The sequence below is a fragment of the Dreissena polymorpha genome, chromosome 12 (genome assembly GCF_020536995.1).
Source record: "Dreissena polymorpha isolate Duluth1 chromosome 12, UMN_Dpol_1.0, whole genome shotgun sequence".
Taxonomy (NCBI): domain Eukaryota; kingdom Metazoa; phylum Mollusca; class Bivalvia; order Myida; family Dreissenidae; genus Dreissena; species Dreissena polymorpha.
The window spans coordinates 39,740,706-39,762,037 of NC_068366.1; the positions used below are offsets into that span (position 1 = coordinate 39,740,706).

At 31.9% G+C, this 21,332-nt stretch overlaps 2 protein-coding genes across 2 annotated transcripts in view; one reads left to right on the plus strand and one right to left on the minus strand.

The window, feature by feature from the left end:
• The window catches only part of LOC127852547 (uncharacterized), a 48,257-nt gene that overhangs the window by 3,469 nt on the left and 23,456 nt on the right, over positions 1-21,332 (minus strand). The window contains exons 10-18 of the mRNA XM_052386502.1: positions 14,497-14,655; positions 14,290-14,328; positions 13,054-13,083; positions 12,712-12,781; positions 11,882-12,048; positions 9,405-9,505; positions 4,949-5,234; positions 2,231-2,353; positions 1,886-2,014 (exon numbers count right to left, since the gene is read on the minus strand). Of these exons, the coding sequence (XP_052242462.1) occupies positions 1,886-2,014; positions 2,231-2,353; positions 4,949-5,234; positions 9,405-9,505; positions 11,882-12,048; positions 12,712-12,781; positions 13,054-13,083; positions 14,290-14,328; positions 14,497-14,655 (1,104 nt within the window). The remainder of the gene's footprint in view (positions 1-1,885; positions 2,015-2,230; positions 2,354-4,948; positions 5,235-9,404; positions 9,506-11,881; positions 12,049-12,711; positions 12,782-13,053; positions 13,084-14,289; positions 14,329-14,496; positions 14,656-21,332) is intronic.
• Positions 16,258-17,491, plus strand: LOC127854068 (uncharacterized protein KIAA1958-like). Its single transcript, XM_052389007.1, has 2 exons — positions 16,258-16,527; positions 16,684-17,491. The coding sequence occupies exons 1-2, from the start codon at positions 16,358-16,360 to the stop codon at positions 17,420-17,422; spliced, it is 909 nt and encodes a 302-aa protein (XP_052244967.1). The 5' UTR covers positions 16,258-16,357; the 3' UTR covers positions 17,423-17,491.

Here is a 21,332-nt window from a genome sequence, read left to right on the forward strand (position 1 = left end):
TATCTTTGCTTGCTAAATAGTATTCAAGATCTCTCCACATTGGTTGTACAATATTACATTCATACAAAATATGTTTTAAACTTTCTTTATAACTAGCACAGAATGAGCATAGATTAGAAGGTGTTAATTTACATTTATACAGGTATGCATTAGTAGGTAATGTGCGTTGGAGAATTTAGTTTTGAAAGTTGCGTAAGTTATTGTCAATTGTGGTTTTAAATGGTATTTGATATGTGTTCTTTTAATCAATATTATAGTTATACGAAGTCATGATACTTTCCCATTTTTGCTGCTGTTTATTTTCATTTTTATCAAAGGTTTGTTGTAGGTTATATAAATATTTGCATGTTTTCTTTGTACTTTGCACCTTTTCAAGTAATGTGTCATGATTGAAGTTAAAAAAATCTTCTACAATTAGTTTTCGTTGGTAGCTTTTTGGAATACTTTTGATGAGTGTGTAATATTTGGGGTAATGATGTGTAGGGATACCGTACAAATGTTTAAAGGTGTCAAATTTGTAAAAGGTTTTAGACCTGAAGTCAAATATGTGTTCTAAGAATTAAATGCCTCTTTTATACCAATTACTGTAGAAAAATGTATGTTGATTATTCTGCTCTATTGTTTAATTATTCCATAATATGGTTTTATTGATGTGTCTTGCTTTATTATATGATTTAAATTTGTTCCATATATATCTCTTAGAAGCTCGTTTTCTAAATTGGTGATAATATGTTTTTCTTCTAAAGGACACTCAAACACCAGGTCGCCACCATATTTATTTAAATGTTTCTGGTAAAAGATTTTCATTGGCCTTTATTATTTGTATCTGTCAATCTTTTGACCCAACTAGCCTTATTGGAAAGTATAAAAGCATGTATATCTGTTAAATTCAGTCCACCCTGTTCAATAGGTTTAACTTTTGTTGTTCTTTGGATTTTTTCAGGTTTTCCATTCCACATTAAGTGGAAAATATTTTTAATAATTGTTTGTATTGTATCATTTTGGGGGTGGGAAGCATTGGCAGATAATTCATTATTTCGGGCAGCGCAAATAATTTTGCAACAGTGACTTTTCCCATTAATGTTAATTTTATGTGTTCCCATTGATTTTGGCTTTTTGTAAATTCTTGTAATTTTGGTTGAATGTTTTTACCATATCGATATTGTCGTCATTTGTGAAATAAAAACCAAGCGTTTTAGCTCCATCAGAGGTACAGATAAAGTTTGTGTACTCCTTACATTTAATTAGTGAATGTTTTAGTGAACCAACACGCATTACTGTTGATATTTGGGTATTTAGTTTTAAGCCGGATATTTCACTAAAGTCTTGTATTGCGTTTATTAAAGCAGTGAATGAATGAATTGTTCCATCAATTAAGTATGTTGTGTCATCTGCAAAAAGGTTTGTTTTATGTCAAGGTCGTTTTCTTTTATTCTTTTAATATTTTCATTGTTCTCGATATAATTTGACAGTATTTCGATGCTGATAATAAAAAGGGTGGTTGACAAGGGACAACCTTGTTTTACACCACGTTGTATGGCTATTGGCTCAGAAAAGTGACCATTATTGATAATAATGGTATGTATGTCGTTGTAGAAAATCTTTATCCATTGAATCAGCTCAGGCCTTTTTAAATACTACAAAGCGTGACTATTAAGAGCTTTTCATTATGCAAAACACCTGAATTTAAACGCTTATAGTAAGTATGTAAGAATTTATAAAAAGGAAATAATTTCTAATAATTGTATTTTAAGTTTATATCTAAAACGAGCCCGATACACTGAATTGTAAATACATATAGCACGCTATATATCGAAACTAATTTAAAACAAAACGATTTTTATTCTATTTAACTAACTTTTGTGTTTAGTAAGCGTACACTTACCTGTCTGATTTCTTCCAGAAGCATAGTCACCACCCATGCTAACAATACGTATTGAGTGGTCGTCACAGTGTCTCCGAGTTCAAACACGAGTACGTAGGCGAAGAGAATCAAAAACGCAAAATACCATATCTATGAAAATAAATACATAAATATGTAAATGAGATCGACATTGACTTAGTGCGCTTGATGATCAAGATAGAAGGTACAAATACTTATTGAATAATTTGAATGCAGCGTTTGATGCTTTGTCTTGGACTACTTTGTAATAAATACTCTATATGCTTGTTTTCAACGTGTATATCAGTAGTATAATATACATAATACCAGATATTTCTTTGTGCTTACCATGGTGTATATAAATTTCGTTTTTGACATAAAGAAACATTTCCTGATTTTTTCTTTAACACTGTCTGTTGAATTAAATTCCAAAAGTCCTGCCAGTACTGGGAAGATAATACACATCGCAAACTGAAATTAAAGACGTTATATTAAACAAATTAAACTTTTTTAGCAAATCATTGACACACAATACCCATGTTTGTATAACTAGACATGACTTCCAAGATTACGATAGCTCCATCACATAATGTTTTTTTTTGTTAATTTTCTTACGAAGTGTTTTACCAAGTGCCTCCGGGTTATGACCAATTTTAACGCTGACGGCCTGATCTGAACAAGCGGTGTATAATCATTAATAACTTAATGGTCTTATAAAGTCATTAAACAAAATTAACAAAGTCTTAACGCAAAGCAATGTTTTATAATCAATAAACACCATTAAGTGACAAGTTTTACCCCATCGGACTTATTTTCACACTATTGTGTAAATAAGTTGATCATAAAAGACTAAAAAACGCCGTTATTTAGTTGTGGCTGGGAACGAAATTTTGACCCATAAGTTAAAAAATTACAAATTCAGTTCAGCATGTATATATATGTGCTAAATCAGACGAATCAAAGATTTAAATTTTGAGCAACCAATTCCTTAATTTCGCGAAGTTATGTCATCTTTTGTGGTTCATGTCATCAACGCCGATTAGCGTCGTTTTGTATAAAAATGACGTTTCAATTCAACCAGTATCATAACACGTTATGCTGATCAGTTTATGTTGAAAAGAACTCAGTTGTTTGCGTATGCACATAATAAATTACCAAGTACAGAATTATTTGTAGTATTATAAATCATTAAATACTCACGGTAGACATGACAAGATTTGTTTTGTTATCATTTTATAGAATTTAAGACAAAAAATAAGAGCAAAATCAACCAAACAGTTTAATTTACTTTTGTTATGGAAACAGTAAATGTGTCAATGCTATTTGTTAACAGCAATGTAGTTATAGCTTATATACTTTTAAGCCTAGCATACGTGTAGAAAACTAAATCCACGCATTTCATTTCGTAGAGGTTAAAATATGATTTTCAAAATCAACGCAACATGCTTTACATATTAAATGGCATGCGTCACCTTGTATTGAACCGAACACAACGAAATGTTTATTACCGATACAAAAATAATACACATACTAACATTAACATATACGTTTAAATCACATATCTTGACTTCAATATGAAAAACAACCAATTAGTTACATTATTTGTATAACACATACCATGCATACAATACAATGTATTTATAATACTGTATAGGATATTGAAAAGTGAGACCACTATGAATGTTTTGATTATCATTTATCCAAAAAATCTTACTAAGTGTACAGGAACCAGAAAAAATGTATAAATAATATTCCCCTAACAAACGTTTACATTCTTTATATGTGTAACTTTGGGATACAGACTGGATGAAAAAAAACAACACAAGATGCACATCATTGATATTATGCACTAAATATTCGTGAAAAATGTATTTTCTTTATGAACTCAACCATTTATAGGGACATCCCGCACTAAAATGAATGACAATAATAAAGTAAGTTTATGAGTATGTATCATTTAATCATTTAATAGAATCAATCACATTTCTGACACATTAATGGTGTTGTCATTACAAATAAAATTATCATTCCTTATATGGCATTCTGAGAGTGGACACAGATTCGCAAAAGTTGTTTAATTAGTTTTTTTTTATTAAACCCTATTTAGTACAAAGTTTGTCTGCTGTCAGATAATCAACTGTTAGACAATCATCTTACACTACATCAAGTGACAGTAGAATACTTTCAGGTGAACATATGCATTAGAATTGTAACCTATTGTTTTTACTGTCATTATATTCGAGTTCAACACCACATGATTAATTGAGATTAATTTAGATTTTGACAATTTTCGGGTAAAACACACATAAATATTGCCTACAATCGTCATTATGACAGCCAAAACGGTTAATACACACACCATGACAGATGTAATTGTTCCATTTTACATGCAACTTCAGCACAAAAGACAACATTTGCATTCTGTTAAAGCAAAACAATTGAACAGTAAGAAAAAAACAACACACATGGACAAAAAGCAAGAAGTTTTTCCGGAAATTATCTATGTCGAACGATGCCCTACTGTATTTAATTGTTATACAAGCTGACATTAATTTTAACCATACGAAATCAAAAGAAAATACGGAAAGTTATCGTTACACAGAATTAATAACTTAGGTTCAGTTTATACGTCAAAGTAAAAATTGTTTTGATAGCAAAACATGGGCTGACAAAGTACGCGCAACGGTAGTCACATCGTTTGTTTCGGAAACTTCAGCACCAAATGGGTTAAAATCTCGTTCCCAGCAACACTTAAATGTTTCATTTGTGGAAGTAACATATTTCAAAACCTTAAAGCTCTGATTTTGAATGTAATTGGGCAACACAATCCCGATTATACACAGATGTTCTTGTGTGTGGCATTTATATTTTGAAGTTACATTTCATGTACATCCATACGCTGTGCAGTTAAAAATGCATCACTTTCAGTTTCCGATTTCATGCGTTCAAAACTTAACCAGGGATACATATTTAATTATAAGCGATATGCTTTCAAACTTGTAAATAAAACACATGCCATGGTTTCATTTGCATATATATTGGCGTATATTATATATAACTTTATACCATTATTGACGATTTCTTTCCATGTAGACCCATCTCCCAGAAGGAATCAAACGCCCTCTGACAGGCAGGATGTGCAATAATGTCATATTTTTTAGAGTGCTTGTCCAATTTTATGCTCGAGTTATTGTCCCGCGCAATAATGTCCTGCTTTGCAGAATGGAAAGCCAACTCTATGCAAGAGTTATTGTCCCAGTACGGCAGCTTTTGTAAGAGCATAGACGCCGTTTTCTTTCTATTGTCCGAGTAAGATACGTCAATGATTCCCTTGGATATATTGGTCCATTCGCTGCAAGTTATACACCATGATAAATTCTAAACTAAATTATCAACGAAAACAATTTAACACACATTATTTTTTACAAATATTAAATTTGGAAAATTAATAAATGCACGAAGCAGTGGTACAATTTTCTGAAGGGGTCATAAATCTCAGTTTTCATTGTGGGTGACAGCGGTATTAACGTGCATTATTTGCGAATGTTTTTCTTACATATGTTTTAAATACTAATTTTAAATGTGTTTCATTTCACCGACCGAATGTATAATATTGTTTTCGCGTGGGATTCGAAAGAATACGACTTAGGTAAGAAATTCTTATTTTCAATGAATAATTCAAAGCTATTTTCTTTTATACTTGTTTTTAATCTGTTAAACTAACACGGTCGTTTTTGTACCTATGAGTATAGGTACAATTCTATATTGAAACCACTGTAAATAGATATTTCATGTAATATGAAAAGTCATATAAAAATGTCTCCATTATTTTGCTTCAATATAGTTAAAATATTCGACCATTTACATCTATATACTGGGAAGGACACATTTTTGTAATTATAGCATATATTGGTTTTGTGCATTTAGTATTTACTAGAATGGACCGTAAGCTTGTGAGAACACACGGCTGTTATAGCAGTTCTCAGTAGAGCTTCTCAGATTCATATATCGTGTCACTACATGCAAAATTCATAAAAAAAATTGATAGTTTCGTTTTAAGTTATTTAAGTGGCGAAATTCACTAAACTGTAAATGGTTAAACGTTCGCAAAATGCACGCATTTTTGAAACCATGATTTAAAATATACACTTTTGTTTTAAATTGATAAGTCTTGTTTAAAAATAGTGGATTCTTTTCTTCTAAGTTCAACAGGTGATTTTATGTTTCATTCCGAAATTTCTTTTGCATCGTGTTACTTGAGTTTTTAAGAAAGCGACTAGCATAATTGTTTAAGTTTTAAAAATCAATCAATAGATAAGCAATTTATATGCATTTTCGATTCCCAGTATTGATTCCACTGAGCAATGAAAACTTAAGAACACTGAGAAAAAAACAGATCAATAACATTTTAATCGCGTTCTTTATATTTAACAAAAATTGTGCTGATTCATTATTTATTATTTTCCAAATAATTAAAAAACTTTTATTGATATCCGTTTGAAGATTATAAGGTAGAATTGGAACGGACACCAAGAGATGATATAACACCTGTAATGCTTAAGTGAATAGAATTTGATTTTTTGTAACGGTGTGACAATCCTTAAAGATCATTTTTATATAAGGCCTTTATTTTAACTTTTTATCAACATGATTTAGTTCTTAAATTTGTTTAAGGACAACGTGAACTTTTAAGCCAATCAAGCCAATGACAAATGTTTATTGGTTTTACTTTAGTTTCCATCAGAGTTTAGTGCTTAACTATCCAGACTTCTTGCGCTTTGTACAAGTTTAACTTTTAGCCCTGAGAAATGTGAAAAATGTGACAGGACAGCGAAGGCGTCATGAAGAGATGCTGCAGAGCCATCCAAATGTAAAGAGGTGTCAATAGCAAATGGTGGCAATTTAAATTTTAAGCCATGGATTTTAATTCCCTTGAGACTTTAGTTTGATTGACAATATTTCAGAGCAATGTATGAACATGTAGAAACTTAGCGGATCTCTTTGTCCGCATCCACGTTGTTTTGAAAAATAATCAGATCAACACAACATTGCCAATACTCCGGTCAATACAATACATTAAACCATTTAATTATTTCCGGACCAAAATTAAACCATGATGGAGTGGGAGTAACAAATACCATGACAAAGAGTCAAAGGCATTTTTCAATATCTATTAACCACAGCAGACACGGAGTATCGTTTACATCTGTGTAATTACGTATATCGTTGATAAGTCTGGTATTCTCTCCTATGAACCTAACATTGATAAATCCAGTTTGGTACATGATTATTAATTTATCTATGTATAATTTCAAACTGTTTCAATTCATCCTTAGACAATTTTTTTTTATAAAGTGTTAAATTAATTTATTTGCCACGAGTTCTACAACAAAAAAGTTTTTCACATTTCCGAATGCAAGTAATAATACCTTTTGTTTGAGTTACGGATACATTTCCACTTATAAAAGCGTGATATACAGCAATGAAAACTAAGATGCCTAATTTCGACAAAAATTCCATAAAAAAGTCGTTGTTAAACCGGATTAATATTGGCTTTTACTTTTTTTTTAAACAATAGAAACCTCTTTTAATGCAATTGAACTTTCTAAACTCTTTAATTGTTCACTTGAACGTTTGGGTAATTCTATGCCATTTACATAACTTTTTAAATCTACATCGTAAACTTTAACACTTTGAGAATGATGTAGATGTCTGTAGAGTAAGGACATTCCGTTTGAAATATCAGAATGGTTATCTAATACAACGTCCGTGTTTATTAATAAAGTTGATCATATTTTTGTCGTATTATTGTACTTTTCATGGTTTATTTAAAAAAAACATGTTTCACCATTTTGAACCCATTAAGCTCTCGATATAACCAATAACGGACGCTTTTAATTGTCTATCATATATTGTTTTTAGTTCTTCTTTCACAATATTAAAATGTTTATTATTTTCATCTATGAAACTGTATTTTAAGTTTAAGTTGCTGTTGGTGGTTGTTAGGCAAATTCTTCGTATAGCAACTGTATTGCCCCTTTTTCCATATTTTAAATATCGAGAAAAAGTTGACCGGCGATCATGATTTGTAAGTATTTATCTTTTATTTCAGACCTGTAATCAAAATAGTAAACGGGGACTATACATTTTTGTTTTGTTTTGTTATTTTATTCATTATAGTGTTCAAGTGCCTGAAATCAACTTATAGATTATTATAATGCGTCTATAGACATTTGTCATGGTAAACTTAGTAAATTGTAAACACAGATCGGATTTGACACTTAAATTTGTGATAAAAAATAGTCAATCCTAGCTTGATGGCTGCGGTTTGATAACACAGTTTCCTGTGTCATCATAATAAGCGTTTTGTATTTTGTACACAAGTTTCTGTGTAAGCAATTTTCCAGCCATAACACATTTAACATTCCGCCCCCATTCTGAGCAAATACTTATATATTGTTCGGCAAAAATGCGTATCTTGAACACAGAATATATCACAATATGTATCTTTTATATATTGAATTACTCGCAGTTTTTCCTTTGTGTCCTGGCTGCCTCTGCAGTTTAAACATTATATCGAAAGGGAACACATTTACAAGAAGCTTGGATGAACTGAATATATTAATATGTAAAACTAAGTATGGTGATCCGAACGCAATAAGCAGGATATCAATTTAAGGAAAGGAAGCAGCAAACACAAAAAGGTATAGCGCAAGGTTGCCCATAACGTATTTATTTAAAATGTTACTCCTGGGTAATGACCAGTGTTAATACATGCGCGTACACGATAAGAACAAACTTTGTAATGCGAAGCTATCCGATTTCATATAGAATTATGAAGACATGGGTATTTTTGTTTTACAGAAGCTGATTTTATTGTATAGTAAAACAATAATTTGCTTGCCCGCGGAAAGCGCAAAACATGACCCTGACGTTTTTATGAACTGGAACCTAATAGTCTGGTAAGTATATGATTTTGCATTCAAAATGTTACACCTCATTACCTCGTTGATATAGTGCAGTAAACATATAAATCTACATACATGATAACAATCCGTCGGTGTGGTCAGTTTTGCGTCAATGACATAAATTGAACAATCTTGATAGAGGAACTTATCAAAATTCAAATAAGACGTGTATCGAATTTTTAGGCCTTTTGGTCGAAAAGAATTAGACTTGATCAGCTTGATTAAATTATAAAGCTGTTTTAGCCTTAATACAACATTTCATCACCCCAGATTTGAGAACATTGACCGAAAAACCAAGATTTGAACATACTGAACCGTTTTATTAGAGGTCCACCATATGATTATGCTATAAAATATACTATTATATATGATACTAATAAAAAGTAATGTATTTTTGTGTTATTAACACAATTTTGATACATCTGCGTTATCTCATTTAGACGAATTGCTCTTATTAATACATATTACTTTATAAAAATGAGATGCTATTAAAGAGACAGAATGCATATATGATTGCAGTGATAACTTTAATGAGGAACAAATATTCTTCTTACACCATATACTTTTGCATTTCGTCTTCCCTCGGAATGTTCTCCCATTTCTGACTCAAGTCAGCATAGAAATCGGACGCAATCAAAGTCATCGCTGTTGCACGCTGTAAGTCAAACAATAAAACAATATTGATATTAAAGCAAATCAATAATAAAAAAAGGTTGAGTGTGCATTTTCGGCAGTTTTGTACATTTGCAATGTATTTGCATACTTAATTAAGACATGTGTAAGTGGTATAAAAAGCCGAAATATATTATTTTGGAAATGACTACATCCGCTACACCTTTTCAAATTCTTAAACATCCAGGTAGTGTATTTTATTCAAACGAAATTTATATGGGTTTATTTGTTGAGTCCATCATAATAGCAGACACATGTTCTTGATACGGATGGTGTGTTATAATGTTTATAAAGGTGTTTTTGTTTGTTTGTAGATCTGGAACCATGACAACGATTTTCTTCTTTAATTTTAAGTTTACTGTTTATTATAAATCAAATTTGAAAAGTACATGAAGCGTGTTATTAAAATGTGGATTAATGTTTTATATATTAACAAGAAACAATATTTATTTTTTTAAATGGGCGTTATATTGTTAAAATGTTTGACGTTAACATGCCGGCGAAATAAATATGAATACGACCAAAATGTTAAATGGTCGCGATACGTACATCGTCTAAAAAGTCTTTATCTGCTTGTCTATGTATTTTATAAAATTAATATTAGTATTCATATTATTATTTATATTATTATTCATATTTATCCTTATGATTATTTACTTAAATTTAAAGTATACAATCATTAACCAGAAAGTTGCGTTTTACACACATTGTACACACATTTACCAATGTACTACATTGCGCATCGCTCTGCGCATTTTAAAATTCATGAGGGAGACAAAGCGTACCTCAAGCAGGAAACATCATAATATATTCCACCATTTTATTCGAAAAAATGGTTAACACTTTAAAATTCGTTATAAGTATAGGTTTGTTTGTGTATTTGCTTATTTTATCTTAGACAAATACGTCAAAATATATCAAATAATTAGAATAACTTAAATGCATCGTTCGCGATTTTATAAGCAATTATTTGACAACGTTTTCACAGGGAATCTGGACGCATGCGCGTGAAAGATATTATTAAATCGATATGAATGCCATACGCATTTGGTGCAGCGAAACGCATACGTAATATCGATGAATATTTTTTGTGTTTTGTGTAAACTTCGGAATAAGTTATACGTGATTTAGAATCCAATTGAAGGCCTGTATCGAACAACTATTATTGTTGTTTCATGTTTCATCACTATACCATTGTAACTATATACAGAAATGTATTCCTGAAAAGGAAAACTAAACAATGTTTTATTGCATTACTTATTTACATACATTTCGCTTGTATCCATAAAATCATGTTGTTGATTAATATGAAATTATAGTTTTGTTGTCCCCTATTACATTTGCATGTCGACAAAAAATATACCAATGTATCTCAATTTAGTTTTACACAATTATTTAATGAAAACAATGAGAATGACACTAAGAATCTTATTCAAGGAAAAGTTACAGTTGTATATATACATTTCAACGCTAATTGCGTTATAAGAAAAGCTCATTGCAAACGTAAATTGTTAATACGATTAATGTGTAAAACAAATTTTATTACAAAGAGGTTGTCTTAATTGTCTCGATATAATACTAATTAACGAACGTATACGGCGTGTAAGGATCAGTTAATCATTGTATAGACGTAACGTTCTTACATTATGAGAATAAAACAAGAACTCAGAATTTACGCAGTACAAAGGTTACTAATCATAACGTCATGTTTTTGGTCATACTTCAGATTTTGGTATAATGGTTCCATCTTTAAAAAAAGCCAGCGATTAATAGAGCACTATGTAAACCTGTAATATTGAACTATTAATTTCTTACGGTTAATGGTGAATTAAGGATGAAACGAAGTAAACAGAACTATACTGAATTTAGCCGTATTAAGTCGAATATACTCTACGATACATGCCTGCATCAGCCGACATCGCACATTAATACGAGAGGTTATGTCCGGTAAACTGCCTTAATAGATTGATGCGTTCCTCAGTATTCATATTGTTGTGGTCTCATTACACTCTTGCAAAAAGTGACCGACATAAATCGAAATGCAAATACAAGAAACAATCCACAATTATGTAAATGTTGTCGAGCAATATTGCTCTAGCATTGGATCGTACTTTGTCATGCATTGAATCCGAGCCCGCGGTTTCATGATTCAAATAAGCAGAGCCCTTGTTACACATGTTCGTTTGAATTCTAAATTATTGGAGTTCAAAAAATGAGTTAAAAGGTATAAACGTTAGCATTGTCAATACTGGGTATCAATGTACCTAGACAAGTAAGTGAAATAATGGTTGCATCACATTTCCACAAGAAGAAAATAAAGTACATTTTATTTGAAAAGAAAAGAGGCAACTTAGTATACCTCAACTTTCTGCAAGCACAATTTTGCGACCTCTTGTTGTTCCAGGACCAATGCCCACAGAAACATGTAATTCCAAAAAGGTAATGATGCTCCCATCTCCTTCAGTTCTTCAATTGAATGGTGAGGAGGACATGTCCAATAGCCGATGTTCCAATGATCATCTGAAACTAAATATATGTTTTCATTAATTGTGTATCACTAAATATTAAAGATAAAATAAGTTTCCTTTTTATAAGTGTACTTTATTTTTATTACCTTTCAAAAAAAAGTGTGAAGCGAAGTTTTTCACATTAACTCAATGTATCAATGTATCAACAATTGAACCTTTTGAATATGAAATTACCATTAATCTAAATTGAATCCACTGATGTCAAACGTTTGAAGTTTGCTTCTTTAGTTTCAATTGGTCCTAAACAAATTAATTCTGACTGACCGATGGACAGACATACAAGATAATTACAGGATGTCTAAATAACATGTTTGTTCTGCTGTGTGAAAAGGAAGCATATTGATAGACCGTCATGTCCATCTTATGTATTTTGAGTGAATTGTAGATTGTAAAATCACACAAGTCTGCACTTTAAGGGTATTTTTTTCTTGGTTGAGAGGAAAGAAATCTCATAGTGAAACATAGTGTATCATAATAAATATGGGTAAGTATGCATGATTTCGACAATGAACATTTATAGGGCTGCCACAAATAATTGGAGTAAGGCATATGTGCTTGCTATTTAACAATTGTTGTTCTTGCTTGTATTTCGTTATGTAGAACAACATTCGTCTAATTATTACAAAAACATAAGTACTACATAGCTATTGACGTAACTTACCTAATATGCGTTCATCATACACAGGGCGTGTGGTAAGTAGTCTGATGATTTTTAAAAACAAGCACATATCCTAAAAATAACATTTATAATACATGTAAGAACCTGCAGGTGTATTTCGTAGAGGAAAAGACGTTATTTAATCATAAATTGTAAGCCGCAACCTAGTTTAAATATTGAAGTATATACGGTTGATGACAGACTCGAAATTGAAAGGTACCATTAAATATTAATTAAAAACATGTCCGGAGTTATACTTTATCGTCGGAACTAAAGCTTTAGAAAGCCAAAATTCAAAAACAAAATAAATAGCAAAATGTCAACATATTAATAATGGCGACATACCTCATTTGGTAGTTTGCGATCTACATGTATCTGAAATATATACATAATCACTAGATAAGGTACCATTATACGACATTTTCATCGAGTATGTTTTTCAAACTTAAACGTTTTTATTATCATTAGTTTTACATCGCCTTATCAGCAAAGAATTAAACAGACAAATATAGTTGTCCACTACCGGCATAATGTTGTCGGAGTAAAGAGTTTCTGAGTTATCTGTCGAAGAATCGAGATTTCCGGTTGACCATAATTGTTTAACCATAGCAACTACAATTTATTTCCAAAGAAAGCACTGAAATAACGAGCATATATCCATATGGCCTTCAATAAACACTGAGAATTGCCATCAATCTTAAGCACTTTTAAGGTTGTAGCAGGATCCAGATGTAAGTTTTCACTTATTTCTATAACCAAAGAACTCATTATTTTTTTCGAGAGTGTTCGCAAACTTTTTTTATAAATAACTATAATTAACGATTTTATAGGGTCACATTATTACCTATTAAAATAACGATCACGCTAAAAAATATCGAATATTTCGTAAAATAATGCTAACCCATACAAAAATCATTGTTCCTTTTAGCAAAATGCAGAATTTCAACGTTAGATGTTGTATGGTAACATTGATTTAACGATATACAAAATGATCGTTATTATTTTTTTAATGTCACAATTTATTCCATTTTCATTTCCGCAAAATATCCGAACATTTACAGGCGAACGCGAGATTGGATTCGGTCTGCGTCGAAAGCATGACGGCAGCAGATTTCTTGGATAGCTTGTATAGATTATGCAAATAAACGCAACCCGAATGAATCCGATCCTGACTCGATATCATCCACAAAACGAAAGTAGATGACATCGTGGAACGATCTTAGATGCTTACAATTATCCGAATGTTTGTATTTCAAGTTTTTTTTTTACACCAATGCTACTTGTTTTTAGGGTCTTTATATTGTAAATAACCATCGTATGGTACGTTTTGTTGTTGAACTTTTTTATATTTTGCATAATACAATACGTATGTAGTATTGGTGAGCGTGATATTGTCTTTATGTTTTATCAATATTGAAGTATATTGATACATAGCATACCGCATATAATACATCATAAATAAAGGATACATCAAACAGTAGATACACTTATTGCCGTACCAACATTAACTTTTTTTAAGGCAGTGCAATGTGAGATACATGTAATGCATATTCATTCAAAGAATGTTATTTAATTCAATACCTGTTTTTCATAAAGCTTCCATATCCCTCCGTCTTCAACCTGCAAGTTTAGGACATCCATGCTGCTTAAAGATTCTCTACGTCCGACAATGTTCAAATACATTTTGTTTTTCATATTAAGCGTATCGTAAACGTATATAATGTCTTTAATATAGCTGAACATACCAACGAGATTAAATTATTATTTTTTCGTTCCTTTTTGACTTACCAATTTGCACATGTCGTAGTAATCCTTCTTTTCTATTAAAAACATGTTCAAAAAGTTGCTATCAAGTTTTTGAATTTGTTTTATAAAATCGATTTCACCCTTACACACGGCTTTGGTAATTTTTCGAGAGAAGAATTTGTAGTAGCCATCGTCGGGTTTCTATATAAAAACAAGAGAATACGGTTACCCCTATATCACCCACCTATGAAATAGGCGTATACAATTTTAGACTTTGGAGTATTAACTTTCTCAGTTTTTGCCAAGGGCTACAATCTGATATCATATACTAAAGATGTACGCATTGTGGTTGAAGATATATTCTTTAAGTTATTATGCTATACAAGTGGAATAATACATGGCATCCTTAAACACCAAGTAGCGCATTTTTCACCTGTGTGGCATAATTTAAACAGGACCACTATATGAGTCTAGTAAGTGTTTACTAAGGTGGTTTGATATAAGCAAAGACTGTAGAGGACCACTTTCCGATGAAGCATAACAAATATCACAGCTGTGTTAAATACATAACGACACACGTAGGGTATGTTTAGTTTATCCCACTTTTACACCGAAATCGGTTGATTAAAGCCCCGTTGATTAAATTTCATCTATAATCAACGGCAAGGCTATAATCAATGGCACGAAATGACGTCATCAACTGCCGAACCGGGACTACTTTTTCCCACGCACCTCGTCGCCTGTATTTGCCAAGTGCATCAATAATAAAAACAATCTCAAATGTTTGTCAATCTTAATGACCTTAAAACAAATAAAAGTAGCAAACACCCGTGTTTTTTGTCATTTATTTTTATTAAAACCTCTCGTATTATGTAAATTTAACACTATGTTGCAAATAGGTTCTGTTGTTGTTGCTCCCCTTTGAAGAAGTCAGTTCGAGTTGCTCCCCTTTGACTATAGAACACAATCGTCTGCGAAATCGTAAACCCCTCAAAATGTCTGACGAATTTGACAAAGTCAATTTCTCATTAACTTGGGATGAATTAAATAATGAACATGAGCAACAAGCAACTGAAGTGGAATTAACACTAAGCCAGTTCCAGGAACAATATGGGTTTGATCCATCTATTTTGTTCACAAATGAAATTGAATTGACCATTGAGAATGAAACCAGCCCCAGTAGTAACGCACCATCCAGTAGCAATGTCTTCCCCCCAACTTTAGATCTGCATGAGAATAAAGAGTTCTTAGATGTTAACCTCACTGATGTTGGTGATTTCATTGTCCAAAATGAAAATAAAAAGACTGTATCGAAGACCTTGTCTGACATAAACAAATTTAAAAGGTTTCTTATGTCAAAAGCTGAATCAAAAGAAATCCACCACATAGAACCAACTCTTCTTGATGAGTATTTGATCACTTTCCTGTTGTCCCTTAAAAAGTCAAATGGCACAGATTTTGAACCAAGCTCCCTCCGTGGCATCATTGCTAGTGTTGACAGGTACCTGAAACGACATCGCTATGGATGTTCAGTCATGACAGGGACTGGAGCCCAATTTGCACTCACAAGGGACACTTACAATGCAAAGAAAAAAAGTCTTAAGAAACAGGTAAAATTGAGATGAACGGTTATAACTAAAAGAAATTTGGCAAAAATAACATATTCAACAGAAAACGTATCATTTATGACAAAATTGGGAAAAAATCCCAAGTGTAGTCTGTACGAAACTAATACCCTGTCGACATAAAGTTGCCGTTAATAAATAAAAGTCTAAAAGTCACATTAAAAGTAATACTGTAAGCCTACGAAAGATAGAATACTCAAAAAATAAATTTAAATTAAAAAATATAGTCGAAAAGTTAAATGAAACAGTATAATAAATATAAATCACCAATTTAGGGTATGGGAAACCGTCCTAGGGAGGCCCATCCGCTGAGTGATACCGACATCGATCTGCTCTGGGAGAAGGGGATCCTTGGCACGGAGTCTCCGAAAGCCTTGTTAAATACAGTCTGGTTGAACAACTGCCTTCATTTTGGCTTGCGAGGTACAACGGAGCAATACAATTTGCGGTAAGAAACATTTTTACACACAAACACACAAAATATGTATCAATTTTTCTCATTATTTTTTCACCCCATTCCATTAGTACATCCGCTTCAACTTAAATGCTGTATTTCATTATTGTTCATATCTGACATTATATTAAGATTCTTGTATTTTGTTAGGTGGGGAGACGTCCGCCTCCGTGTAGACTCGAATGGTGTCGAGTATCTCGAGTTAAACGAGCGGCAAACGAAAACGCGCACAGGAGAGAACATCGCTGACATAAGAAAAGTGTCTCCCAAGATGTTCGGCACTTCTGGACCAAGAAATCCCGTGTTAATTTACAAGCTGTACTCGAATATGCGTCCATCTGATTTTTCTTCAGATCAGCACCCTTTCTACCTGGCAACACGCACAATTGACACTGCATCCCAGTGGTTCTTGCGTCAACAATTGGGTGTCAACAAGCTGGGTCAGATGCTGAAGGCCATGGCAAAAGACGCCGGCTTTCCCGAGCACAAGGGAATAACCAACCACTCAGTTCGCAAATTCCTGGTCCAAAAACTTCGAAATGCAAACATTCCACCCACTGAAATCATGGCCATAACAGGGCACAAAAATGTCCAGTCCATAACCAATTATTCCACCATATCTGTTGAACAGCAGCAAAAGTGTTCCAACATTCTTGCTCAGTCCAGTAAATGTAACAAACAAACAGCTTCCTCTTGTTCACCTTCATGCACTGAAACTATGGTCGAAATGCAGCCTACACAACCACTGTCTACCGTTGAACAAGTTGATCTTGATTTTCGTCCCACCCAGTCACTTCACCAGCAAATGTCTTTCTCTCGTTCGAACAACTTTGCCTCACAATTCTTTGGTGCCACTTTCCACATTCAAAATTTTAATGTGAATAATTAGATTAAATCCAAGTTGTTATTGTTATTTCGTCACGAAATAACCACATATTACAACAAAGAAGCAAATGTTTTGCACCTCGTGTTCTAGTTGATAGTTTGAACATCGAAAGTGAATTGTGTGTGGTGTTAGGCTACGTTGTATACAAATGTAGTTCCTTGTATATAACAACTAAATGTTATATTAATGTTATAAAACTTTTAGATTTGCAATTCAATATGAATAAAATTGTTATTAGTAACGCACGATTCTTTGTCACAGAACGATATTCTGATTTTTTTTAATGACAATTTGATCAGCGGTTATTTTTGGAACGCGGAGTAATACACTGATCTTGGTTACGCTACAGTCATTATCAAAGTACGACAAACACTCATGAAAACTAATTTTGTTAAAATAAAAAGGTTTACTGAGTAAAAAAGTGGGATAAATAGAATAATAGGTTAGTGTTGATTATAGATCAGGTTTATCATGCTCGGCACGAAAACGAAAAAGCACTCGCCAAGGCTCGTGCTTTTTGTTTTCTAAGCCTCGCATGATAAACCTGATCTATAATCAACACTGACCTATTATTCTCTATATTTACCGCATCTTTGTTGTGTACATAGATGCTTCATCGGAACAAAGAACAGAACAGAACAGACAGTTAATTAAGACTTATACAAATGTACATCGTCTTAATACATGAAATATAATACAAAATTTTGCCATGTATCTATATATAACAACGTATGGGTTATAACAAAATGCAATCTTACAATTTGAAACAAAGTATAATTAACAAAGTAATACGAATTTATATTACATAGTTTAATATCATTTCACAGGCAGTAAGGAAAAACTAGTTTTCGTTGACAATATTATTTGTGATAGAATATCTAACGGTAAGAGCTTCCTTCATAATACAAATTTATAACTTCAATTTTACAAGTTGAGTTCAATAAAGAATGGAACTTAAAAACTGATGGAGTCACATAGTAAACAGGTTTTTATATATTTTTGCCTTATTTGACGGAAACATGGACATTTACATATAAAGTGGAATTCATCTTCATGTCCCTTTGATCAAAACATTGACAGTATCGTTCATTACGAGGAATATGGTTACGTGTGTATCTTCCAGTTTGAATTCTCAAACGGTGGGCAGAAGCCCTTAGTTTAACAAGGTATGGACGCAAACATTTTGGCAGTAAATCTAAATACGTTTCGTATTCAAAAGTTGTTTTGAATATCCTGTACATATCTAAAACAGAACTATTATTCATATTGCCAAACAATTCTTGTTTAAATGTATCTATAATTCTACATTTTAATTCACACAGAAACGACTTTGTATTTATCATATTTGTATGTTCAAATATATATGAATATCCATAATCATTTAACTACTTTTTTACATTCGATACCCAATTTGTATACCCTTTATCACAATCATTAAGCCAATATTTTACAATACGAACATATCTATTTATATAAAGTGGGTGTCTACCTAATTCACCATACACCATTGCATTACATGTATTGCTTTTAACATTTAACAACATTTTGCAAAATTTTAAGTGAATGCGTTCAATATCTTCAAATTTATTAAAACCCCATATCTCTGATGAATAATTTAAAATCGAGCCAACAAAGGCATCAAACAATTGACAACAAATTCTAGGTTTAAGATCGTACTCTTTGCATTTAAAAAGCAAAGTATTCATAGCTTTAAGAGCTTTTCCTACTAAATGTTTTTGATTTAATATAAAACTACCAGTTTAATTAACAATAGGGCCCAGATAGTTAAAATTATCGACTACTTCTATAGATTCTCCATTACATGTCTATTTCTCATCTTGACGAATTCTACCCCTTTTGCGGAAAACCATTATTTTTGTTTTGTTAGTATTAACAGTAAGTCCCCATGAGTTACAATAAAGGTAAAGATTGCCTAAATGAGATTGTGTTTCTTCTGGTGATTTACCCAAAATGGCCATATCGTCTGCAAATAACAATAAAATTAAAATTATTTCTTCTATATTTAAACCAGAATGAACGCTGTCTTGTAAAAAATGTTCCAAATCTTCAACAAACAATGAAAAAAGAATAGGAGACATTACCTCCCCTTGCGGAGCCCAACGGCGTAGCTAAAGTAATCAGAGTGTGTCGCACATGCTTTTACACATGATTTGACACTTTCATACATATTTTTAATTATTCTTAATATTTTGCCTTGTATGCCGGATTTGTATATTTTTGCCCATAATGCATTGCGATATATACTATCAAAACATTTAAGCAAATCAACATAACTAACATACAGACGCATTTTCATTTAAATTATGTTGAACAACTGACATAAGAATATATATGGTTGAACACCCTATTCTTAATCCGAATTATGCATCCGAAATTTTAGCATTATGTTCACAAAATGATTCGATGCGCTTGTTTAAAATTGTTGTAAATAGCTTAGAAAAACAACTAGCAAGGGTTATCCCTCTATAATTATTTACATCATCCTTAGGGCCTTTTTTATGCAATGGTAATTATACCTTCTGTCCACTTTTCAGGAAAATTGCCCGAGGTTAAAATACTATTAAAAACATCACACAAATGGCCGGATAATATACCAATACACCCAATAAAATATTCGTTTAAAATACAGTCTCCACCAGGCGCTTTATCACGTTTCAAATGTTTACTTGCATTTAAGACCTCGTTTACCGTAATAGGTTGGTCCAATTCTGGAAAGGTACTATTTTCAATGTCAAAGTTATTATTCGAACAAAATAATTCTGCCTCTGCATTATTATTTTCCGAATTAGAGTTACTTAAATTTTCAAAATACTCTTTAAATACATCTAATGGAATCTTATTTCTATTACCTTTATTTCTTGATTTGAAAAAAATCCAAAATTCTTTCGGCTTTTTATTTTGTAAAGATTAGATGTCCGCCATTTTACGCTGAAATGCATTATTTTTCTTTCTCTTTATTAATTTCAAATAAACACTTTTCTTTTCGCACAACGATTTTCTATTTAAATCGGTCTTGTTAAGGTTAAAATATATTAAAGCGTCATGGTAGTGATTTCGTGCAGTAATACACTCGTTGTCAAACCAATCTGCATGCTTTAAACAAAGGTCAATATTGAAAGAAGGTTTATTACTGTACGTATACAATTTTGAAAATAACTCATCCGCTTCACTGCGAATTGTGGCTGTAAATTTATCTAAAGTGGAGTTAATTGACAATTGGCTCGAATTATTAATGCTGCTTTCAATATCATTAAAAATGGGAAGTTTCGGAATAATTCTTGAGCGAAATTCATCCCTTTGCAAACTGTCCCATTTATATTTAACATCAATGAATGTCTCGTAACTAGGTAAACAATTATTACAAAATAATGAGAAGTGTAACGGAGCATGATCACTCCACTCGTTAAATTCACCAACAGTAAATGTTGATAACAATGGAAAGTTACTTTCATTGGTCAATAAGTAATCAATGACAGATGAACCGTTAATTGAGTAGAATGTTTGTTTACAACTATCACCTATTCTTCCATTGACGATGCGTTAAGTTGTTGATTTACATAAATCGAGCAATTTACTCCCATGATTATTGTGTATAGTATCAATAGAGGCCCTAACAGTGGAGTGATCTGGTATATAGTCAATATCGTCAAGTACAGTGTTAATTGAGTCATATACAATAAAATCACATTTATCACTGGCTCTGCTATTCAGGTCTCCTGTAACAAAGACACTACCAAGTTCAGAATAATATGAAATATCATTTTCTAAAATATTAAAAAGATCCACGTTAATGGTATTATAAACTGGCGAATATTATCCCCATACATAGCTTCCACATATATATACATATCACTAGCAGTATTAAAAAAATCATGCTTAAGTTTCAACCAAA

What these genes read in the sequence shown, in the direction of transcription:
- LOC127854068 (XM_052389007.1), top strand. Translation starts at nt 16,358, where the DNA reads ATGGGAAACCGTCCTAGGGAGGCCCATCCGCTGAGTGATACCGACATC. An exon ending in ACGGAGCAATACAATTTGCG is followed by an intron (nt 16,528 to 16,683) that starts GTAAGAAACATT and finishes GTATTTTGTTAG; the next exon opens with GTGGGGAGACGTCCGCCTCC.